The sequence below is a fragment of the Lipophrys pholis genome (assembly GCF_963383615.2).
Source record: "Lipophrys pholis genome assembly, chromosome: 12".
In the NCBI taxonomy this organism is placed as follows: domain Eukaryota; kingdom Metazoa; phylum Chordata; class Actinopteri; order Blenniiformes; family Blenniidae; genus Lipophrys; species Lipophrys pholis.
This window is the reverse complement of record NC_137641.1, coordinates 26,341,887-26,364,715: the sequence shown is the minus strand read 5'-3', so window position 1 is coordinate 26,364,715 and position 22,829 is coordinate 26,341,887. Positions and strand designations below refer to the sequence as shown.

Here is a 22,829-nt window from a genome sequence, read left to right as displayed (position 1 = left end):
CGGCCCCCGACTTTGCAATTTTAATCCCGTTAGACAGCTAGCAGTGTCGCACGCGTTATCGGCAACATTGATCAACACCCACAGTTATCCATTTCTAATAAGAAAGGGCAAGCTCTCTTTGTTTTGAAACGAATCTTTAGTTATTGAGAGGAGATGCATAAAGGCGTACACATTGAGGGGGGAAATGATCAAAACAAATAACACTGGACACCAACAGCCTGAGGTCAACACATAGAAAACACAGATTCAAGTGGTGAAACACAATGTATAGCAGCAGTCGAGTCAGAAATACAGCACAGTAATAATGGGGTTTGTTTCGCGTGTTTTATAGACCAACGCTCTTTCAATGAAAGAATAACAGGACTGTGTACACACACACACGCGCACATACACACACACACGCACACACACACACACACACACACACACACACACACGCACACACACACACACACACACACACACCTCATCTAGATGTGATTACTCCAATATTTGCATGCCAAAATGCTGGAATGTGACAGACAAAATCACGTCAAAACACAAAATGATGTGACACACACACACACACACACACAGGCACACGCACAAGCACACACAGATGTTTGCCTCTGTATTCCATGATGTTGAATTTACCTCATTTAAATGTTTCACCTAAGAGATCAGTTACAATATCGACAGTTTTATCTGATACATTAAACAATCTAATAACCCAATTGCATCAAGATGCTTATTGCATTTGGTAAGTACATATTATCATTATTATTATTTTAGCAGCAATACTTCATTAACGATCTATAAGGTCATATTCTGAAAGGTTTTGGCTACATCATTCATTTCAAGCACTTGCTAGTTAAGTTTTTTTTTCTTTTAAGTGCAAGTCATGTGCATCATAAAATATTAAAATACTGCAGTTATTACTCCGGCCAGCAGAGGAAAAAATGCTGGGCATTAAAAAAAAAAATTAAAAAAACTATTAAAAAAAAAAAGCATCTCTCCAACCCATCATGGAATACAATCAGGCCCTCTCTAACTTCAACACATAGACACTTTTGTAAAATATAACAGCGCAAACCAAGCAGAGACGTTAACATTCTTGTACTTTCACAGTATTTAAAACTATACATCCAGCTATGGGGTAAAAAGTTAAGGGAGAACACTCCAGCGAAATTACCAAAGTCCCAGTGTTTCATTACATAAAAGATTATTATGTAGTTTTTGTAGGTGAATCGAAGCTTCCCCACTATCCCACCCACCCTCCCTCCCTCCCCACTACTTGTCGGGGTGTGAGGGGCCACCAACATGCAAGAGATGAAAGCATCCAAGTACCCCACAGTGACAACCAGCCTAAACGTTACAGTCATCCTCAAGATCATGCTTAGTTAAGAGCACAAGAAGCCCAGACAACCACTGACAAAAGTTCAGTCCACTGAGAAATGAACATACTTAACATTGATTTCGATGGTTTGAATGGATTTTGACAGCCAAACAGTCACAAAAATCACAGACAGGATTTGTATCATTGAGGTGTTGAGTCCAGAAGAGAACAACAAAAAAAAAAAAGTAAAGAAAAAAGACTAACACAGATACACACACACACAGGACGTCAACCTGCATGCTGCTCCTTCATCTGTCCGTCACGAGGCTCAGAACAACACAAAAGGACTGAAAGTGTGTAAAGCTCTTGATATGCCTGCCGATGGACGTCCACTTCACACTCACGCCACGAGAACCCCCCCCCAAAAAAAAACAACAACAACAGCGATCCACTCCAAAAGTTACACCACAGCCAAGATTTGACACATTTCCGAATTTCAGTGTGTAAACCCCGTCATGCTACGTTACAGCCCAATGCCGTAAAATCTCTGGCGGAAGAAACAGAAAAATAGTTTAAATACAAACGACAAGATCAAAGAAGAACCTTGCCGAAGGGCGATGGCAGCCGTCGTGATCAACACACGTCACTAATCGTCAAGAGCTTTTCACAATGATACAAGCATGCTACCTAACCCCTGAAAAGCTGCTCTTTTTAAAGGAACATGTTGTGCTCTCTGGTGACATATTCAACAGCTTCTTGCCCTGCTAAAGAAAAAGAAACTGAACTAAACCGATAACTATATACGTGATAACATTTTCTTGGTGATATGCATTTCTCTTTTCCAGTACTGGAGAGTATAAAATGCATTGTTGGCTTTACCTAAAAAGTCCTCACCTTGAGGCTATCTCTCTATTTTGATGCTATTTCAGCATCTCTTCATAATATTTGTTGTCATTGGAACAATCTTCTTCAAATATCTGCCTTGAAGATCATTTTCTGCATCCAAACATAACATTTGGGCAAAATATGAAGGAAAAAATAAAAAATAAAAAATACGGCGATAGATTCATTAATTCTGACTGAGATGTGATTACAATGAATTTTCCTCCCATGATTATGTTGTTCTGCCAGTCTCTTGTGTGCCCCTTGCCTGTGCAAAGGGGCACTGAGAACTGCAGCTACCACCTCCCTCCCACCCCGTCTGCCAGGTCGTGGAGGGGGGTCCGCACCCCCTTCCCTTCCCTTAACAGGCTGGCCCTACCCCCCAGTAAAGGGTAACATGTTCCCTGGGATGGTTCCCTATTTTGTCTCCCATAGTGAATGACCTGTGGAGAGAAAGGGGCGTAATTAGAAAAGGCTTTGCTTATCATATGCTTCAAAGAGTTGTGAAAAGGAAAACTGACCCCAGCAAAGAGGCACAGTGTTGTGGAAGCAGTTACACCCCGTAAAAGGTGGCCAGCCGCTCCTTCAGCGGCATTGGGAACTGATCTGAGAAGCGCCGCCAGTTCTCCTCTCCCACTTGGTTCTTAAATCCGTGAAGGATCTGAAATTAAACACCGGGAAAACTTTATACCAAGTTAGAACCGAGCACCGCCTTTCAAAATAGATCTCGTGCATGGCAGGATTAATATAACTGTTGACTTAAAGCTGCGGTTACTACATTTGACCAGTAGGCGGCAGCCAGAAAAATTCAATCCCAGATCATACGTTTCCACTGCAGAGATTATGAACTATTCGTCATTTCTCATGTGATCTAATCTCAGAACTGTGCATTTTCAGCTTTTTTACCTTGCCGAACATATCTCTGAGATCATCCTTTGGATTTACCCAGGAGGCCACAGCATCACAGAAGAATATAAAATCCTAATCCAGAGAAAAGAGGTGAGGCACATTTCAAGATCCACAGCTGTTGGCAGCACGGGCACGGTGCCGACGCCGACTCTCACCTGCACAACACCTCCGGGGTTCACGCTGATCATAGTGCAGATTCCTCTGAACGCAGAGTCTTTCTCCTCATTGTCTCTTATATTCCGAAGAGAGGTGCACCTGAAAACAGGCACGGCCACGTTTATAACGCCACACATATAGGACAAATCAAACAGGAGCAATTTTAGAAAACATGTATGAATTCATAACTCAGTTTGAACAAAAATGTCTTCCTTAAATGTAAATGTTTCATCATCATCATCATCATTTTAATGTATTCCTGTGACTGTTCGGAGCTATGTAGAAATTCATGTGATCTACGCTGACCCGGGAATACCACAAAACATGAAGCATGCACACACAACAGACTAAAGTAAAAAACAAAGCAAACATTTTTACATTTAACACGTTGATCTGTAATAACATCTCTGTTTTCTATGAGCAGCGTCACTCAGCAAAACCTCAATTACTGCACCTTGAAAATTACATGACTGTCTGACTAGAGAAGGGGAGGAGGAGGGGGGAGGGGGCACTTTGGGACAGGCACATGCAGCTGGGTGTCTACAAAATGAGAAAGGGGATTTAGGAATGCTCGTCAGCATTAAAAGACTGCTTCCTTTCTCTGAAGCCAGCAGGCATGTGGACAGATCTTATCCCATGCATCTATTTATTGATTTATTGATTTATTTTTCTCAAAAAGGTTACTCGCGACAGTTAACAATGACGGAAAAAATTGAAATTAAACAAATCAATGTGTAATACATGAAGGTGCTACTGAGGCAAAAAACAAAACAAAACAAGAAAACAAATCACAAGTAGGACCTAAAAGAGGACAGAGTTAGTCACACAGTTGGCAATGATTACAAACTGAGAAGAAAAAACAACTGAAAAGACGTCTTTCTTGAGTAGGAAAGTTGAGGAGGAGATCAGCGGGGGGGGGGAGATAAAAGGGGGGAGGAGGGGGGGAAACAGGCGACAGACGAGAAGAGAAGAAGAAAGCAGAGAGAAGATGAATTAAATAAAAGATTGAATAATACACACCAGGGTCTTATAAACTGCTGTAGCATGGGTGCCACCTCTTGAGGACAAACGTAACCAAGACGGCCAATTGTTATTGCTAATGTAACGCAACCACGGTTACACACCACCAAACGCCAACCAAGACATGAGCAATGAGGAGGGGGAGGAGAAAAAAATAAAGAAAAAACAAACAACTCAGAGACATAAAATCAACAGAATCTGTGTATGATAATAAAAACAGAAGATTTCACTAGCGTTGATTATCACTGCCCCCGTCAGTCGTGGGGAGGAATGTGAAATATGACAAGTCTAAAAAAAGACATACAACACGTTTAAGGGAGAACACATTGACAGCTTTGACAAGACATTCATAGAAAAATGCAAACAATGGCATCTGCTTTCAGGAATCATATGGATCAAAACAGCTCTTGAAATCATGGTTGAATTTTTTGAATTTATTTTTTATCTCTAACGAAAAAACACAGGCTGGCGGAGCTGCAGCTTGTGCATGTGACTGTCCTAAACAAAGAGATTTCTCCCTTAAACTCACAAATGTTAATTTCCATAAGAAAACAGAAATGTAGATATATATATTTTTTTTCTTTTTGAAAAGAAATGACATAGATTACTCCAAGGCAACTACATGGAGGGAGACTAGTATCCAGCACAGCAGGTTCTTATGAGGCAGAGAGGAGGGAGGACCTAAGTTTAAGAGACACAAAACTATGCAACATTCTCATTAACAAACAGGCATTTATGAACAGTCCAATGACACATGCAGAAAGCAGATGGTATGCTTATTAGAGTAAAGTTCAGTGCAGGATCAGCTGATCAGTGGCAAATTTAAAGACCGCCACGGCGCACTGCAATAACTCACAGCCACGTCCACCGTTAACTGTGGTATTGCATGGCTTTCTATTTAAAATTTAGTTCCAGCGATACACTAGTCCTTCCTGGAAGTGTCTACGGTAAAATTAATGTGCACACGTGGCCGGGACATCACATTTTGCAATGGTTAGTTTTGGAGCCTTCGGTTCATTGTGGTGTTTTCAATTGAAATATTGAAAACATGCAACAAACCTTTTAGAATTTCAATTGAAATCATTCTTAGGAGGCTTAACCTAGTTTTAATCATCATGTATCCTGCATCAAACACTGGCCATTCTTAACAACATTTAACATCTATTGGCAGATATGCATCCACATTTAAAGAACAGTAAATTAAAGCAACAAATAAACTTGACAGCAAACAAACAGGAACACATCTAAAGAGTCCCTAGTTTTTCTTTTTAACATTTATTTGGACAGGTCACACTCTAGCCTTGTACATTTTTTCCCCCCGATTCGAGGGTCACTATAAAATTATAACTTCCAATTGAAAACAAGAGCAGCTTGTGACGTCTAGGAGGTTTTAGATCATTTTCTATGTTACAAGCCCTAACGTTTAGTCAGTTTAGGTGTTTTTTAAAGCATTCAGGCTGAGTTATTGTTTAGTAGTTAATCAAATATACCTTAAGCAACTGTGTGAGGCTACAAAATCATCCCTCTGTGCCATGTTATTTTGTACTAATAAAATTATCATGGTAGCTAATTCCAAGAGTGGGCTCTGACATGGTTAGTTCAAGTGTGCCCAGAATGTCACACCGGGGTTAGTTCTTATGTCTCAACTCAAATGGCCATTGTGCCAGATTCCTAATTATTACTAATACTAAGAAAAATGTTTGGTGACAACCAGCCAAACCTGTAAGGCTCATTCCTTGGGATGCATTGTTTAGGTGTAGATTAAAGAGGAAGAAAGGCACCCCAGTGAGTGTGGTGAATCCTGGCTGAATGGTCCTGAGTATCAGCACCTCCTTGTTCGAGTGTGTGTGTGTGGCGACCTTGCTGGCTTGCTCAGCACTACCACCGAGTGGTACCTGTGTTCTCCAGAAGAGTCTTTGGGGTGTTAGGCCTGTTAATGATCTCCACCAGCTGGTGCAGCACCATGGCAATGTACGGCTGCATTTCAGGCCCTGAAGAGTGTAGTAGAAATTTAAAACAAGGGTTATTTTTCTTTATTAAGACAGAATGTGAGAGTGGTGTCATGTTGAAGTGGATGAGAAGCACTCACCCATCTGTATAGATATCTCTCCGATTGCCCAGGTTGCATTGTTGCACACAGATATTAACTCTGGGTTTAAATTAGTGCCCAGTATCGGCATAAAATCAGCTGCAAGAAGGAAATCGGGAAAAACTCAGCAAACTCATTCAGAAAGCCTCTCCTGACAGCGCTTGAATATAGACTGCATGTAACCTACCGATGCATGGTTTGACATGTTGGAAACAAGCTTTGGTCAGATCCCCGAGCAGCGCAAAAGAACTCTGACGCACCTCTGGCATTTTATCCTGACAGAACAACAATTGGTGAACAATGTGAATATAATTGGGTTTATTATGGCGTCGGCTTTGACTGCTCTTTACCTGCATGCACTGGTACATGAGGGTTAGGATGTTGCTACGGGCAACCAGCTGTTCGATGGTGCCTCCCAAGCCTTCAGCCAGTCCACTGAGAAGATCCAAAGCTACGATCATGAAGTCTTTATCGGGGGCCTCATACTGATCCGGCTGTGACTGATGAAGCTGAAGAGTGAAACAAAGAAAAGATTTCAAATTAGTTTAAAGACCCAATAAAATGAAACATACCCCAGTTCCTCCATTTATATCTTTGACTGTGAGCCATCTGTTGATTCCACTCATCATCTTTGCAAATAGTCTAAATATTTACTTATTTTTGGGGTCCCACTCAACAGTTCAAACTTGCTGTGGTTTTATTAAACTTGAGTTTAACTTGAAAACACTAATGTTAAAAATGAATACTAAAAATAATATATTTTTCCATCACATGGGGGCAGTAAAGCTAAATATTGCCCAAAATAGAGAGAGAAAAAAAAAAAGACAGGGTCTGGCTATGTACATTATCCAGATTGTGTGTGTGTGTGTGTGTGTGTGTGTGTGTGTGTGTGTGTGTGTGTGTGTGTGTGTGTGTGTGTGTGTGTGTGTGTGTGTGTGTGTGTGTGTGTGTGTGTGTGTGTGTGTGTGTACCATGGCCTGAGCGAGGGTTTTCTGGACCAGGTTGACACAGCGCTGGTACACAGGTTCACAATATGGCAAAAAGCCGCTCTGCAGGGCCGTAGCTACAGAAGACAGACACTGAGAAAGGCAGGCAGAGTGACACACTGTAAGTGGTTGATTCAAACAATCAGAAAACGGCACCTCAGCCAGTCATAAAGTATTGCAAACGTCTCTAAAGTATCTTACTGTGCATAAACACTCACTTCTAATAAAGGGAAGAGGTCTTTGTCTTCATCTTTCAGCTGATTCCATTTCTGGATCAAAGGGGGCATCAGCATCTGAATGTACTCCTAAAAACACATTAATAAAATAAGTGTAATCCAGTCGTATATCAATATACACTTTTTTTTAAATACATTTTCAAGGGGACTTACCAATACTAGCAAATAAAGTAGAATGAGGAAGAAGGAGTAAATGTCACATTCACATAAAAATGTGAAGTGAAACTGGACACATGCTTCTGTTTTGCATACCGGTTTATTGAGATGGTGCCCCACTGAATCTGCAAGAGTTCCTATGGCGTCATAAAGAATGAGCAGGTTTTTGTGCTGGTACTTGCTGAAGGCGAACACCAACGTATCCAGGATGAATGCCAGATAGGGCACCAGCTCTGTACAAGCCTCCTCCTCTAAAGTGGCAAAGGCACTAGTGGGGGAGAGAGATCACCAAGAAGAGGAGAGGAGAGGAAACTTGAAGCAGTGTGGGACTGTAATTTCTCCATAACATTGATAAAACTGGATGTGTATCAACTCCTGGAGGAAGAACTGTGGAGTGTGAAATGACACGGCTTTCTCTGGAGCTCCTGCTCACCTGCAAGCAGCTTCCTGCACACGCTTGTTGCTATCCAGAATGCGTTTGAGCAGCTCTGTCATTAAAGGCTTCAGGTAAGTATCTGGCGGCTGGCTGACAACCCAGTGTGCGTAGCGGCTCAGTGTCCAGCAGGTGATGGAGCGCACCAGGGCCTTCTTGTCAGACAAACACTGGACGAGATGGGGGATGAGCTCAGGGAGGTACGGGATCATTCCTTGCATGCAGCCTGAAGACAAAGATAAAAAGAAAGTAGCTTCATCCCATTCTGTATTCTTGGGAGTGACATTATCCCCCCGGGCTTGTCCGCGTTTCTTCTTTCTCCCTCCTTTCTTACCTTCAGCGATAGCCCCCAGCACCAGGATGCCAGACTCTTTAACTACCCACTCCGGATGGAAGAGCAGCTCTTTCAAGAGCGGAAGAATGTGCAGCAACAGATCATCCCTGAACACGTTGGCCAACACGTCCAGTGCTGCGGCTGAACACTTACCTAACATTCAGATAAAAGCACACACACACACACACACACACACACAGATCTGTAAAAGTGTACAGGCAAAACATAAAAATCAAAAAGACACAGATAGCACACACAGATAGAAGAAAAACATTTCAGTGTGTTTCCTCGTCCTCGGTAAAGCTGAAAGAGAGCTATTTTGCGAGCTTCATTTACACAGACATTGAACTCACGCAGATTCCAATCAGAGATGGTATCATCATCATCTAGTTCATCATCGTCATCATCATCTTCCTCAATCCCGTCGCCCTCGTGCTGCTGGGCAACGGTGCGAGAGCGGTGGAAGCGCGGTCGGATGTCTTGCTCGTTGTCTGGGATGGCCTCATCCTCCTCAATGTCTCCCTGATGGCAAAAGCGTGGCATTAAAAAGACACTTGTGGATTTGATCACTATGTTATTTTTAACACTGCAAAGCAGTGCATGGATTGGAACGATACATATATAGATGAGAAACTTCAATGGACATGACCCGGATTAAAAAGCTCTACATTGGTGGCAACAGACATAACTCCAGTTTATTCGACCCACCACAGACAGGATGACTGAACTGTATATCACCCTAAGTCACGGTAATTCATTTTAGTTCCAAGGGCTAAACATATTAAGCTATATAAACTGACCTTGAGCAGGATAATGTCGATCTCGGAGTACTTCATCCCGTTGACAAGCACCGGAGTGAGCCTGGAGCAGGAGCCGGAGAAAAAATGATGAGAACAAAGGGCAAGGACAGGTCAGAGCTCACAGGCCGTCACTCACATGTGACTCCTGCTGTGGGCACAGTAAAATGTGACAGTCTGGTGACAGATGTTACAAGTGAGGTCAGCAGCCAGTGGGACTCTTAATCAGCTTCCGTGAGGTGAGGAAGAAGAATTTCATCCTGGTACAAGGTCTATACTAACTTATAGCCAAGGTTGCTATGAATCACCTGCCTTCAAAATTATCAGTATCAGTCTGTGTATATTATGTGTGTGTGAGTGTGTGTATCCTTACTGCGAGAGGTGACCACAGAGCACCTCCTTGCACACCGGCTGCTCAGCCAGTGTAAGCCAGAACTCGCAGGCCTCCAGCGCGACATTCTCATCGTGGTCCTGAGTCCTCTGCAGCATGTACTAAAATCAACAATCCCCCCCCACCCCCCCCCCCAAAAAATCTTCATTATCTCAGTTTCAGTCTTGTGAATGAGCTAACTGTATATTTATTGCTTGAGGGGAGGCTGGAAAACCACCATCGCCCCCGGGGACCCTGAACTGGATAGTGGTAGAGAATATAAACAGATGGATGGTTTAGTAGGAAATAAATCATGACATGGCAGACCTGTTGATCAAATCTGTTTCTGCCTCCTTAGATGTGTTGCCAGCATCAATTAAACGTCCCAAAGCTGTGCTTGAGGCAGTACAAGGACAGAATTATCCTCATATTGTTTGCAAGAGACAAACATTTAACTTCATTTTGTTGCACATTCTCACTGCTGCACGTAAAAAAATGGTCTTTTCTGCCAAATATTTGCAAGGAGGGCTTTTTCTCGTCATTTATTTATCACACCAGCAGAGTGAAAAAAGTATTAAAAGTGACAAAATTATATTTGTGTCATTGCCACAGCATTCCCTGAAATGACCAGAAACAGTCGTGCATTTGTCTCTCAGTAGCTTGCAACCATAAAACCCTGCTGGTCGTAGTCAGTTCAATTTCCCATTTGCTCTGTTTTAATTCTAACATAACATAAGATAAATGCTATATTTTACACAGCATGCTTTGAGAAAGGATGAGGAAATGGTGTTTTTTTTGAAATGCTGTGCAAGCAAATATTTAAGTCAGCAGGACGTCATGTGCAAGACTTGTGTTATCAGACTGAAGGAACATAATCCTATAGTGCAACTGAGTGGAATCAATCGATCAATAACGTTTCAAAGCTCAAAGGGAGGAAAAAGTTTTCCGTGAGATCAAATCAATCATCTTTGGTCAAAGTCCCTCACCTCGATGATGTTGTGCATGTGTGGCAGGAGACGATCCAGGCGAACCTCCAGCAGCATCACCAGAGCTCTGCACACATTCTTCCTCACTTCTGGCTCCTCGTCTGTCGCCAGAGCAAAGAGGTTCTGCAACAAACAACGAGGAAAATCATCACAATCAGTCAAAATCATCAACTAACTTTTTTTTTTTCGGAGCTTGTAAATGTGAAAAGCATTGGTTTCTGTTGCCTATTGAATTGAGATCCAGACTTCCATGCGGTTTTACTTTGGATATCTTATCTCGGTGACTGTTAAGCTATTTCACACTTCAGCCTCTCGCTGTTTTATAGATGGTTCATGTTGAAATGTTACGATTGAAAGCAGTGAGAACTTAATGCGCCTCCTTCTAATGTTTCAGGGCAGGTTCAATTAATAAATACACAGTCTAAAAAGGACTCCTGTAATTCGACTGGTTTAAAGTGCAATTTCAGTTTCTGTTACACAGTACACTTGCATAATGCAAAAGAAAATACTAATGTATTGACACTAAACGTAAGAAATATAAAGAGGAGTTGTTAAACTTGTGTTGTCTCTTTTTAAGTAAATCTTTAGAGTTGTATTTGGAAGAGGCTAAACCATTTGCCGGAAAGATTTTGCACAAGGCCTGGAACGGATATTGACCGGCTTTGAGGTGAACAACAGACAAACTGTCAATACAGCGGCTGTTATTTACTCAACTCAGAGACGGTGACCTGAGAGCACCATTGACCAAGCGGGAATCAGCGCTTCCCTTCTCGCTGTGGGGATCGTTTCTCTGCTTGGCAATGAATATTTCTGTCCTGTTTCGTGTCACGTACACGCAGACAGAATCCAAAGCCTCGGGGATCATTACGGTCAGACTTGCCTCAATAAAAGGGTCGATGTGGAGCATGAGGGCCTGCGTCCTGCTGATGATGAACTGATTCACACAGGCGATGGCATGAGACCTGCAAAGCATAACCACCACTTGAGAGTTGCATCACCGTGTTTACTCACACGTCACGTGCTGTCAATGAAACCTCTGTCTCCACTAAGATCAATCTCTTTTGCACTTTAGTCAACAGGAAATGACCAATTGTAACATCATAGATCTCTGCTCTCTAGAGAAAGGCGACGATGATAAAAGTAACGTTGGCGTTCGTTCTAAGACGAGATATGTTGGAGCTTTTCAAAATGTATGTGATCATTCAAGTAAATCTAATTCTGTATTTTAAACCAATACATAGGTATACGTCACATTACAAAAGTGGTGTTGAAAAGTGTTATTATACATTCAACTCTATGTAATACTGTCTCGATTCAGGTTGAAAACACTTTTTGTCTTTGGGGGTTTAATCTTAGCTTCTAAAAACCCTTTTGATGCATTGAGTAGTTTAGCACCAGCCTCCTTGTCTTTCTAGCGACAGCCGTGATTGGGGCAGATGACACAAACTGGTCTCTACAGTTCCCAGCAGTCTATTCTTCTGTAGTTAAGCGCTTCAACATAAGGTTAACTTCATTATTAGTTTTTTCAGCCACATTTTACATGAACATAACTAGACATTGTGATTCATCTGTGACTGAAAATAGAAAAATGCATGATAGTAGCTTTTAAATAAAATTCCAGATTTATATTGAAAGAACATGTCAAAATATCCTTTTTTGGGGGGAATAAGATAGACAAGAATGGAAAGCAACCCCAACATAATACTGTACCTAATTTTGGGACTGTTGTGCTTGAAAAACTGCAAAAACTTGGGGATCATGATGTTGAGCGGACGGTCCAACATGTCACTGTCTAGGATTTCAGCCGAATCCTCACAGATCTTCTGCAGGGCTCCAAATGCACCCTGAAAAACATAAAGCCAGCAATGAGAAATCCACCATGAGGCATTTTGGGAGATTTAATAAGTCCAGAATAACAGCAGCCAGATAAGCAGGTTTTTAAGAGATGGTGCAGTAATGATGATGATGATGAGGAGGAGGAGGAGACGGAGGAATTTAGGATTTTATTTAATCCACAACATTAAAGCAGATTAGGCTGCAGCCATAAGCTTACTTTTTCATTTAAACGTTTGGACTATGAATAAATATTTAAAAATTATCATTATGTTAATATGGTTCTTGTCCATACTTCTGTACTGAACAGACATATTAATTCCTACAAAGGACATGAAGGACATCAATTTCCCTGCAATGCAAGCAAAATGTGTTCTGGCTCCATATTCTTCAATAGGAATCATCTACTTCTGCTCTAATAACCTTCAAACAGTTGCCAAGCAGTCACACACACACACACACACACACACACACACACACACACACACACACACACACACACACACACACACACACACACACACACACACACACACACACACCTATTTTAATATTAGCTGCTCTGCAGATGGTTAGTATGCATGCTCACGATATGCTGCAGACTTCAGTGTCTCTCACAAAAAAAAAAAAAAAAACAGTCTGAACAGCAGATACAAGTAACAGCACAGCACCGACACCGACGCTCTCTGAAATGTGTTTCCATGGAAACCGCTCCCATGTCGGCATGCCTTTCAGATGACAGATACAGAGCAGTCGCACACACACACAAAAAGATGCGGAGGAGCTAAAAGGATGAAATAAGACAGGGAAGGGTGTGAGACTCAGAGTCAAGGTCACAAACAGCAGGAGACGAGGTACAGTCATGGAGAATAAAGTAATTTCTTCTTATTAAAATGCCGACTGTTCATTCGGACCCAAAGCAAACACACACTGAACACACCTAAAAGATGATTACATTTGTGGATAGAAAAAAAAACACTAAAGGCAAAAGATACTTGAGTTTTTCTCAAATTAATTTCGTTTTTTAATAATAGTGAGGAGAGCTACTTCACCATCAGGCCGACAAAAAAAAAACCAACCTAATAATTATTTTTTTTAAAAATCGAATTAAAACAATTCTCACGTATCAAAACCCACTTATAGTGCTAAATTCATATGTTACGCTTTGTTTCATGCCTAGTAAATTTGGGTTGGGACTTCCTCATGGCTTTCACATTAAAATGTATCATTAGGAATGGTATTTCAGACGATAGAAAACATCCTCTGAGGCGTGGAGGCTTTAGCAGATTTTTACGAACGCTTTGCAGTCATGGTTTCTCTCACCTATTGCTTATTTTACAGTTTGACAATGTCAACTGCATTAACATTTTCTGGAATCTGCAATAACATAACATAAGTTTACTCCTCATTAGAAAAATGGAATAAAAAAAACACAAGCACCATAATGCCTCATTTATAAACAATAACAACCTTTGATTTCATGACTTTGGATATTTAAAACCTATAAACATGATGTAAGACAGATGTAGTGTTTCCACTCTCTAATTATAGCAGGACCGTTTCAAGTTCAATCCTGGGTGTGGACGTTGCAGTTCCTCATGTGCAGGAGTGGATTTCCTCTGGCTTCCTCCCACAGTCCAAAAATATGCATTGGAGGCTAATTGGTGCCTAAAATTCTTGGTAGGTGTGATATGTGTGTCTGTGTTTGTCCTGACCTGCCTTCACCCACAATCAGCTGGGACTGGCTCCAGCGTCTCAAACTCATTTATAATTCAACGTGGGTAGTAAAAACCACCGTGCTGAAACGTTGCTCAATCATTGCCAAGCTCCCGCGAGGAGCAAGACGGAGCAGAACTTGACGTCACGATATAATGGTCATTTGTGTTCCGAGGTGTCAACAGAGAAGGGCAGAAGAAACAGGGAGTGGCCTTCAGACATTCCTGCGATGCTCAAGTGTCTACAGTGTAATCCTCCTTTCAAGTCCCGCCATTCAAGGTCATTCAATGTGAAAACGCGAGCCGTGTCACAAGATAACTGCGAGCCAGCACAAAGAGAAGCATGCATTCGGACGGCTAAACAGCTCTTTCAAAGTCCACGTCCTGGAAATTTCACTCGCGTTTCGGCACGGGCGACCACTGAGGTGACAGTTGTATTATCAGACGTGATCGTTTGCCCTCCAGAGTTCCATCAAGTTGACACTCACGACACTATTGCAGCGACATGCCAGCTGCCATTAATCAAAACGCTAAAACTGCTCTCAGGCAGAACCTATATAAAGCCATCCACCGACATTACACGAGGCATCCGACACACCTGCTTGTTCCTTTTTTTAGAGCATGCAGTGGAGGGGTACTGCAGGGGGCTCCGCTTGCAACCATCTCTCTTAAAAAAAAAATTAAAAAAAAACAAGCAGCGCAGGCCTCACTGGCACATTTGCGGCTCCCGAAGCTTTGAAAGGCATTCAATTATTTTGCATTTCCATATAGTGAGCATTCTATGTTTGGGAAGCTATCACATTACATCATTTAACCATATATCCAAGGCCTCACTTCACACATCAGCAGACATAGTGGCTCTTGTGGGACAGATGAGCACTCTGAGTGTGGATGATTCACTAACAGAGTGATGAAGATCATCTTGCAAAGGTATACTGTAAACGCACAACGCGGAGGATATATAGGGTAATCAAATAGCTTGAGGCTCACACACATTCATTGCTTTCTCCTTGCTTACATTACGAAGCAAACCGAAACTGTACACCGTGCAGGAACTAAAATATATTCCACAAATTGACACCAAAGTCCTGCTGGCATGAAGGCTGTGGATTATTTACACGTCTCATCGCACTATCAACAGGAGGAAAAATTATTTTGGCGTGTGTTATCTGTAGTAAATCTTTCAGGTTTGCTCATTTGTCCTGGAAAGCGGCAGCGAGTACAAACCAGAGATTCCATGCTATCACGCACATCGAGTGTAGGAATAAAGGAAACTCCAGTCAAAGCAAATACGCAAGCAGGGATAAATAACATCTTGTGTTTGTTGATACAGCATCTGCACACACAAACACACAACAGGAATTAACTGAACTGCATAAACCCCACCTGGACAAAAACCTACTATTGCGAAAAAAAAGAAATAAAAAAATGGACAAACAAAAAGAACAAAGTCAATAAACTGTTCAGCTCCTACAAGGCTGTTGTTGGGAACTGTCGACGCCCCCATAAACAATAATCTTGGAATTAGAGGCAGATCACTGTTATTTGCTGGGACAAATGTTAAAACACAGAGGCATTGACATCATTTACTTAAGTGTGTGTATGTACCACAAATAATTAATACACATCCTATACTAAATGTCAGCTATTGCTGGTATTTTCCTAATAAACTTCAGACTAGAGCTCAATCCCTTTTTTAACAAATGATGGAGAACAAAAGATAGAGCGAAAAGAGAGTAAATCCAGCCGCTGTCTACACTGACGACTGCACACAGACAGACGACAGTCTTTATTGTTATTTCAGATCCTTTTTGTCACCAAGTCAAGTGGGATTCAAGCCTTTCTCTTTAATAAATGTTACACTTTTGCATCCCCCTATTTTATGGTACAGTCCTGAAAGGATCCATGCTGGTATATCGCCCTCAGAAAAGCCTTTCTTTCATAAGAAATGATTCATGTTGACTGCGAACTTGACAGTCAAACCATTTAAAGGCAAATTATTAGAAGAATAGAAATAGCATTCGATTAGAGAATATGGAAAACTCCAAAATGATCTAAAACGTTACATTGTGCTGTTTTTATAATTGTATGATTAATAACAACAATGGAAGCCTTTTAATTGCATTTCGCATCTTAACCCACAATATTATGAGACACTCGTTTTTTTTCTTCCCCCCAGCCAAAACCGATTTGACCATCTTCAACATGAGACATTAAGAAGCTTTCCAGCCTTCAAGCTGCTTTTCATAAACATAACGAGTCTTAGGAGGAGTTTCTACATTCGGTAGCTGTTCAGTGTTAAGCCTTGCACACACACACACACACACACACACACACACACACACACACACACACACACACACACACTTCAAGATCCTCTGCAGTAAATAGCTGACCTAAATCTCAGCTTCTGAATGAGCTTTATGCGAGAGGCTGGCAGTGGTGCTGAAATGAGATTCACCCCCTCCAGATGCACCTATTCCTTAAATTTGTGAAAATGCAGCTCACTGGAAACCATCAGCTCCATGGGGCGAGGAGTAATCCCACCAAGATATGTTTCAGTTGCCCTTTGATGCAGCTGAATTTAACCCGACGGCGCAACAAGCTACTTTATTTGTGCGCGTTCTCTCATGTAACGTATCCAAATTTGCTATGGAGGCTGATGTCACAGGCACACGCAGCTGGTACCAATATTAGCAACACAAGAGTTTATTTAAGCCTGGGAGTATGGGTGCAGCACAATTACACAACGTCAGATGATTCAATAGCCACAACAAGCTACTGTATTGTAGCTTTACACGTCACCACAAGAGTATTTTTCACAGAATTTATTTGGAGTAACTGTTAAAATGTTAATTTCCTCAACAAATTATCACATTAAGCTCTTATCCAGACAATAATGGTTGTACTGTGTCGCATTCAGGCGTAAAAAATGCCTGCAGAAGACCGGGAAAAAAACACATGATAATGAGTACAAAAAGGAAGACTGATGTGCAGGAGGCGGCAGCGCGACATGTCAGAAAATGGGGTCATATGGTTTTCTGGTAAAGAGAATAAATGATTCCATGTTGAATAATCTGTGGTCTGTAGCGGCAGCTCCAGCTGTGAGGCTGTCGTCAGCTCATCTGGCCAGCAGGATGCTATCCAGATGCTGCTTTATAGCTGAGCCAGCTCTTGCCTTTGCAACACAGATAGATAAATAAATAAACAAACAAACAGGCTTGCATGCATGCATGTGCCCAGACTGACAAACATGCTTATGCATGGAACATACACAGTTGTACTGTGCACTTAATCTCCCTGCCTTCACCTTTCCGTGCTACAGGGTAAAAAAAAAGGAAAAAGAAATAGAAAAAGCTGCAAAAACACATTTTATCCAACTGCTGATGAGCTGAGAGTGCACAGTAAATCAAAACGAAGAATTTATGGGCTAACCAAGATTGGCTGCTGGATTACAGTAAAACAGAGTACCACAATAAAACACTGTCATGTAAATAATAGTTTTATCATACTATATATTATACTCGCGAATTATTGAACTGTTTGTCCCTCACCTCGCACGTGTTATAGTCCTCAGAATCCAGCAGCAGGCAGAGTTTTGGCAGAAGCTCCGGCCAGTTCTGCAGCTCTCCCTTGGAGGCGATTGTGGTAATGAGGATACCTGTTATGGGAGGAATTCACTGTTAGTTACACTGGCCTGACATACCTAATGAGACTGCACAAATGTGGATTATTCAGTAATTAAAACAAATGAACCAACATAGACAGGAGTAAACGACATGCAGACTTTCATTGCTGCAATACAGTTTGACGGATTTATACGTAAAGTTTCTCTTGGCGTGACATGAATTTAATGCAACAGAATATCAAATAAAAGTCACTTTGAATATATAGTATATATGCAAGTAAATGGATTTTAAATGCTCATAAACTAGCTTGAATCAAACTAATGAATATTTTGTAGTGTATGCAAAAGAACATCTAATAAGCATGGTTGAAAAGAGGGTCGTTTTAAAATCAACAAAAAGATTTATTTCTATCCGATGAAAACAATGAGAATGAACTCCATCGTTCAATAAAAATGATCATCCATCCCAAAACAAAATGCAATCAATCTGCAATCACTAAAAAATTCTTCCATGAGCTGTTTAACTTTAACAAACAGCTCAAGAATAAGATGACGGATCAAAGTCTGCAAGCGCCACCTCCCACGGTGTACTCGTTCACATAGCTGCATTCGAAGAGCGCAGCTATGTGTTATAACCAGTCGGTAAAGGAGGGCATAACTTACCCACGGTGGCCCGAATGAGGGGGGAAGAGTCTCCGATGTTCTGGAGGCACTCGCTCTTGATGAAATCCGACACGCCATTAGGGAAGTTCTGATAGTGAGCTTTCACATTGTTCTTCAGTATCAACCCGCTCAGGGAGCGAGTGGGTTCATCTTGGGACAGCAAAAGAAAATAACTCATGAGCAGTGAGTCAAAAGCACAGGTACAGTCAGGATAAAGGCTCCTCTGCTCCGAAGGCTAGATGGATGACTCAAGTCATCAGAGACTCTTATTGCCATCAAATTCCTTTTCTCTCGACATAGAACCGTGCACACAAGCCTGAACAAAAGCTTGTTCAGTGGTGAAATGCACATTAGATGCAAAAAATATAGAACCTTTTGACAAATCATGCAAACACTATACTTTATTTATGAATCAGTCACCAACATTTAGACTTATTATTACATTATTTTCTGCTCGCTGCATCCCCGATATGGCATTCCCAAAATCTCTTACCGCAAGTTAACATTTGGGTCATCTACTGTGCACAGTCAAGCCAAAAGTTCAGCGAGGCCAGGAATTAGGTTTAAAATTAGAGTGACCCATATTCCGAGTGCTGCATCATCTGCGGCCCGCCGGTTCAGCCGAGTCACGGCCAGACAGACCTGTCACTGAGCCATTACATAAAAGTGACAGGCTTCATTCTGCCCGGTGCCACCGGAGGATCGAGGAACACAATGCAGACAAGAGTGGGAAAAACGACACAGGGCCGGCAACTTACCTTCTGATTTTAACTTTGTCAAAACGAATATTAAATAGTTGTTAAAGTCTGGATACTGGTTCAGCTGCTCGAGTCTCTGGGAGAAATGGTTGAGGAAGACAAAGGCGCCGACTGTACATAAAGCAGGTTCAAAGGCTAAGAGTGCATTACCACAACAATGTCTGTGTCATCCAGAGAATGGTAGACAGACCTGTGTTTATCTGCTGTAATAGCATAATTATGTGTGTGTGTGTGTGTGTGTGTGTGTGTGTGTGTGTGTGTGTGTGTGTGTGGTGTGTGTGTGTGTGTGGGTGTGGAGAATGGCCGGATGTTTGTAGGGGGCCATAAATATGTCATTTGGCGTGAGTGAACATATACGCTGACAGCCAGATGGCGTCTTTCGGGCTATAACAGCGGCTTGTCTGCAAGTTAATGATGCAGTACACACAAAGCGTTACATAAGCAAATCATTGAGGATGAGCATGCAAGCAGACCAAATGCATAAGGGCCGGCACTAGACAGATGATTGCTTCCTCAATAGAAAAACGTGCTGGAAATGTGCAATAAATAATAATTGAACATTTGCCTCTGTGGCACGGCTTTTCAAATAAGGTGCATGGATGCTAAGAAGCAACAATAAGGAAGGCACGCTGCTGACTCTTAAATGCTAATCCATACTAGCATAATGCATTTACCTCGGGGAAAACAACTGCCTTGTTTTCACAAATGAATGAGTTAGTAATCCCGTTAATTCAGAGAACCACAGATGATCATTCTGAGATAATCGTCTGATTAATTCAGTAAAAACAAAGCCGTTTTTCCAGTAATCGTTTTTTCCCCTCAAAATTGAATTAGGACTGTGTTGTTTGTTTTGGTTTTTTTCGTGCAATATCTATTGTTTCTGCAATTTTCAAAATAAGCATTTTAGTGCTTAAACTTTATGCTTTAAACAAGCGTATAGAGCCTGTGGGCAATGCTGCATATGAACATGCTGAATCTGATGTGATCCAGTAAAACAGCTTTGCCATGTTCTCCGCTCTCCTCAAGGTCATAACGTTCACTTTTGCTTAAGCTCACCGGATAGGTTTAAATTGGTTCTCGGGGCTGGACGGGAAAATAATTCAAAGTTCCTTCTAAGAGTTTGTCGTTATCATGCATATTAATAGGGTGGCCGGCCCAAAATTAGAAACACCTCTCTATAATGTATACATATATATGCATAATGCAATCATGTTCCAGGGTGTTACAAAAAAATGAGTATACAGTGACCTTATGTCACACATAATAATGTAGAAATATGTTTTCTGCAATTGTTTAACCTTTGAGCTGCTATAACATGTGAATAACATTATACCTTATCTATAAAACATCTCAGATTATCTCAATAAAGACTGAAAATTGTCTATCTTGTGCGTTGTGCAGGATAGCATTAGATTACGTCTAAGTGTACCTAACAAAGCAACCAGAGACGGCTTGAAGGAATCATTAACAGAGTTATTAAACTGTTATTGCAGGACTAAATATTTTACTGGAACTGATTATTTGTTGCATACAAAATGTGACAGACAGGCTTTGATATAAATATGTTCTATATGAATCTGCACGGTCCAGGTGTTGCAGACACCCTCGCAGAAACGATGTGTCGCTCCTTTATTTTTATGCTGCAGCTCAACGTAAATAAAATGAGGGATCGATTCTGCGTGCGACGTCTGCTCGTGACCTCAGCCGATACCTGTGGCGATACAACACGGTCACGACCTGCTTCATGTCCCGCATCTCGGTGTTTGGACAACAAACAAACAACCAAAAAAAAAGAAGAAAAAAAATTAAATAAAAAAATGAGCGACCTGCTCATAACGGTAACCACCCCGGCTGGCTAGCGTTAGCCGCCGCCGCTAGCCTGTTGAGTCTGTCATTACGCGCTTAACACACGGTGAACACACGGCTCGTTACCCGCGTCGGGCTCCGCGACGGGGGTTGAGGGAGGGGAGGGAGAAAAGGATACTTGCTGGACGGATCTCTGCGTGGACGTGTCCGGAGATTGGGACTCCTTCAGCAGCTGTAATATTTGTTGGAGTCCCTGCTCGTCTGGCTTCCACTCACACTCCATCTTGCTGTTGCTGCTGCTGCGGATAAAGAAAATAACACAAGCTCTCAACACACACACGAAGGACCGGCGAGGGCTTCATGAACTGGGGAGGCGGACACACGCAGCCCGGGGGGTGGGGAGGGACGGACGTTACCTGCTCGGGCCGAGCCGACGTGCTCCTGTGTGGGTGACTTTGTGTGGAAATGTGAGCGCCTGTCTGGGTTTTCAGACATGGGCCTGTTAGCGGAGGGACGTCCGTTTTCTCTACAAGCTGGAAAAGCTCCGGGACAGTCGGGCTCGCGACGCATTTAACTGGCTGCTGCGATCAGCTGACACGCGGCCGAGGGGTCCTAAAGCCTGACGAGTCACCAACACACACACTGTACTAAAACAACAACAACAATAATAATAATAATAATAATAATAATAATAATAATAATAATTATTATTATTATTATTATTATTATTATTATTATTATTATTATTATTATTATTTAATAGAATACAATGTTTAAAAAATAAATCCAAAAATGTAAATAAGAAATTTAGTATTGTAAAATATAATCGAATATTTTCCCACAAACACATGATTCCTTACAATGTTAAACAAAAGAACTACAGCATAAAGTATTTGTGTGTCCAATAATTACAAATTCACTCCTTTCTTTATATGGTAAATGGATAATAATCCGAGTTCATCATTTGTCTAAATATATTAAAACTGTAACCTCAACAGCCAATCACCATCTTCAAATTATGATTATGTCACTACTATTTATTAAGTAAAAACGAAACGTGTGTGCAAGCACATGTGCACACTGATACACCTATGTACATTCACATATATATCCACATATAAACCCTTTGTTAATAATCTATATAAATAATTTCATTTGTATTTTCTGAAAATACAATAAATACACTAAAAGAACTAATCTAAATCCAAATATACCCACAACTGTACATACTGATATGCATACATGAGTCGAATTACTTATTAATCGTACCCATTGTCCAATATTCAATAGTCATATTTTATAATAGTTATACTCCTGTATTATAAATGTATTGTTTTATATATGTAAATATATACAGTAAGAACGTAATAATAAAATTGTATAACTATTATAAAGTAAAATGATTTATTATGTATAGGATATAATTATCACAATAAAGATATCACCCAAGGTGTAAAAATCTTTATCGATATAGGTGTTTTTTTTTGTTTTTTTAAATCACATATTCAAATGTTATTCTGATCCTAATATGACACAAACATAAATATGGCACTGTTAAACATATCTACATCAATACATATAAATAGATATACACACTTATTCATGAATAAATAAACATCACCTGAGTGCACTGTTCCTTAACTGGAGAGTGTTATCTGGCTAAAACTAAAACTTTACCAATAACAAACAAAAATAGTTCAAGCAAAATAATAATAAAACAAAACAAAGAAACAAACAAAACGGAGGAAAAATAAAAA

The 22,829-nt window shown here is 41.0% G+C and overlaps 1 protein-coding gene across 1 annotated transcript; it reads right to left on the bottom strand.

Moving 5' to 3' along the window:
• Nucleotides 1-1,677: 1,677 nt before the first annotated feature.
• Nucleotides 1,678-21,618, bottom strand: tnpo1 (transportin 1). Its single transcript, XM_080477770.1, has 25 exons — nt 21,489-21,618; nt 21,251-21,371; nt 19,267-19,342; nt 18,509-18,658; nt 17,772-17,878; nt 12,380-12,513; nt 11,550-11,631; nt 10,670-10,792; nt 9,687-9,805; nt 9,317-9,377; nt 8,870-9,038; nt 8,517-8,669; nt 8,183-8,408; nt 7,846-8,017; nt 7,576-7,662; nt 7,343-7,450; nt 6,722-6,880; nt 6,559-6,646; nt 6,372-6,470; nt 6,178-6,273; nt 4,283-4,358; nt 3,262-3,361; nt 3,104-3,178; nt 2,719-2,858; nt 1,678-2,640 (listed from the first exon to the last, which is right to left on the bottom strand). Exons 2-24 carry the CDS (start codon nt 21,353-21,355, stop codon nt 2,751-2,753), a joined length of 2,673 nt encoding a protein of 890 aa, XP_080333896.1. The 5' UTR covers nt 21,356-21,371; nt 21,489-21,618; the 3' UTR covers nt 1,678-2,640; nt 2,719-2,750.
• Between the last annotated feature and the right edge of the window lie 1,211 nt (nt 21,619-22,829).

What these genes read in the sequence shown, in the direction of transcription:
- tnpo1 (XM_080477770.1), bottom strand. Translation starts at nt 21,355, where the DNA reads ATGGAGTGTGAGTGGAAGCCAGACGAGCAGGGACTCCAACAAATATTA. An exon ending in AGAGATATCTATACAGATGG is followed by an intron (nt 6,274 to 6,371) that starts GTGAGTGCTTCT and finishes TACACTCTTCAG; the next exon opens with GGCCTGAAATGCAGCCGTAC. An exon ending in CAGCAGTTTATAAGACCCTG is followed by an intron (nt 3,362 to 4,282) that starts GTGTGTATTATT and finishes GCCTGTTTTCAG; the next exon opens with GTGCACCTCTCTTCGGAATA.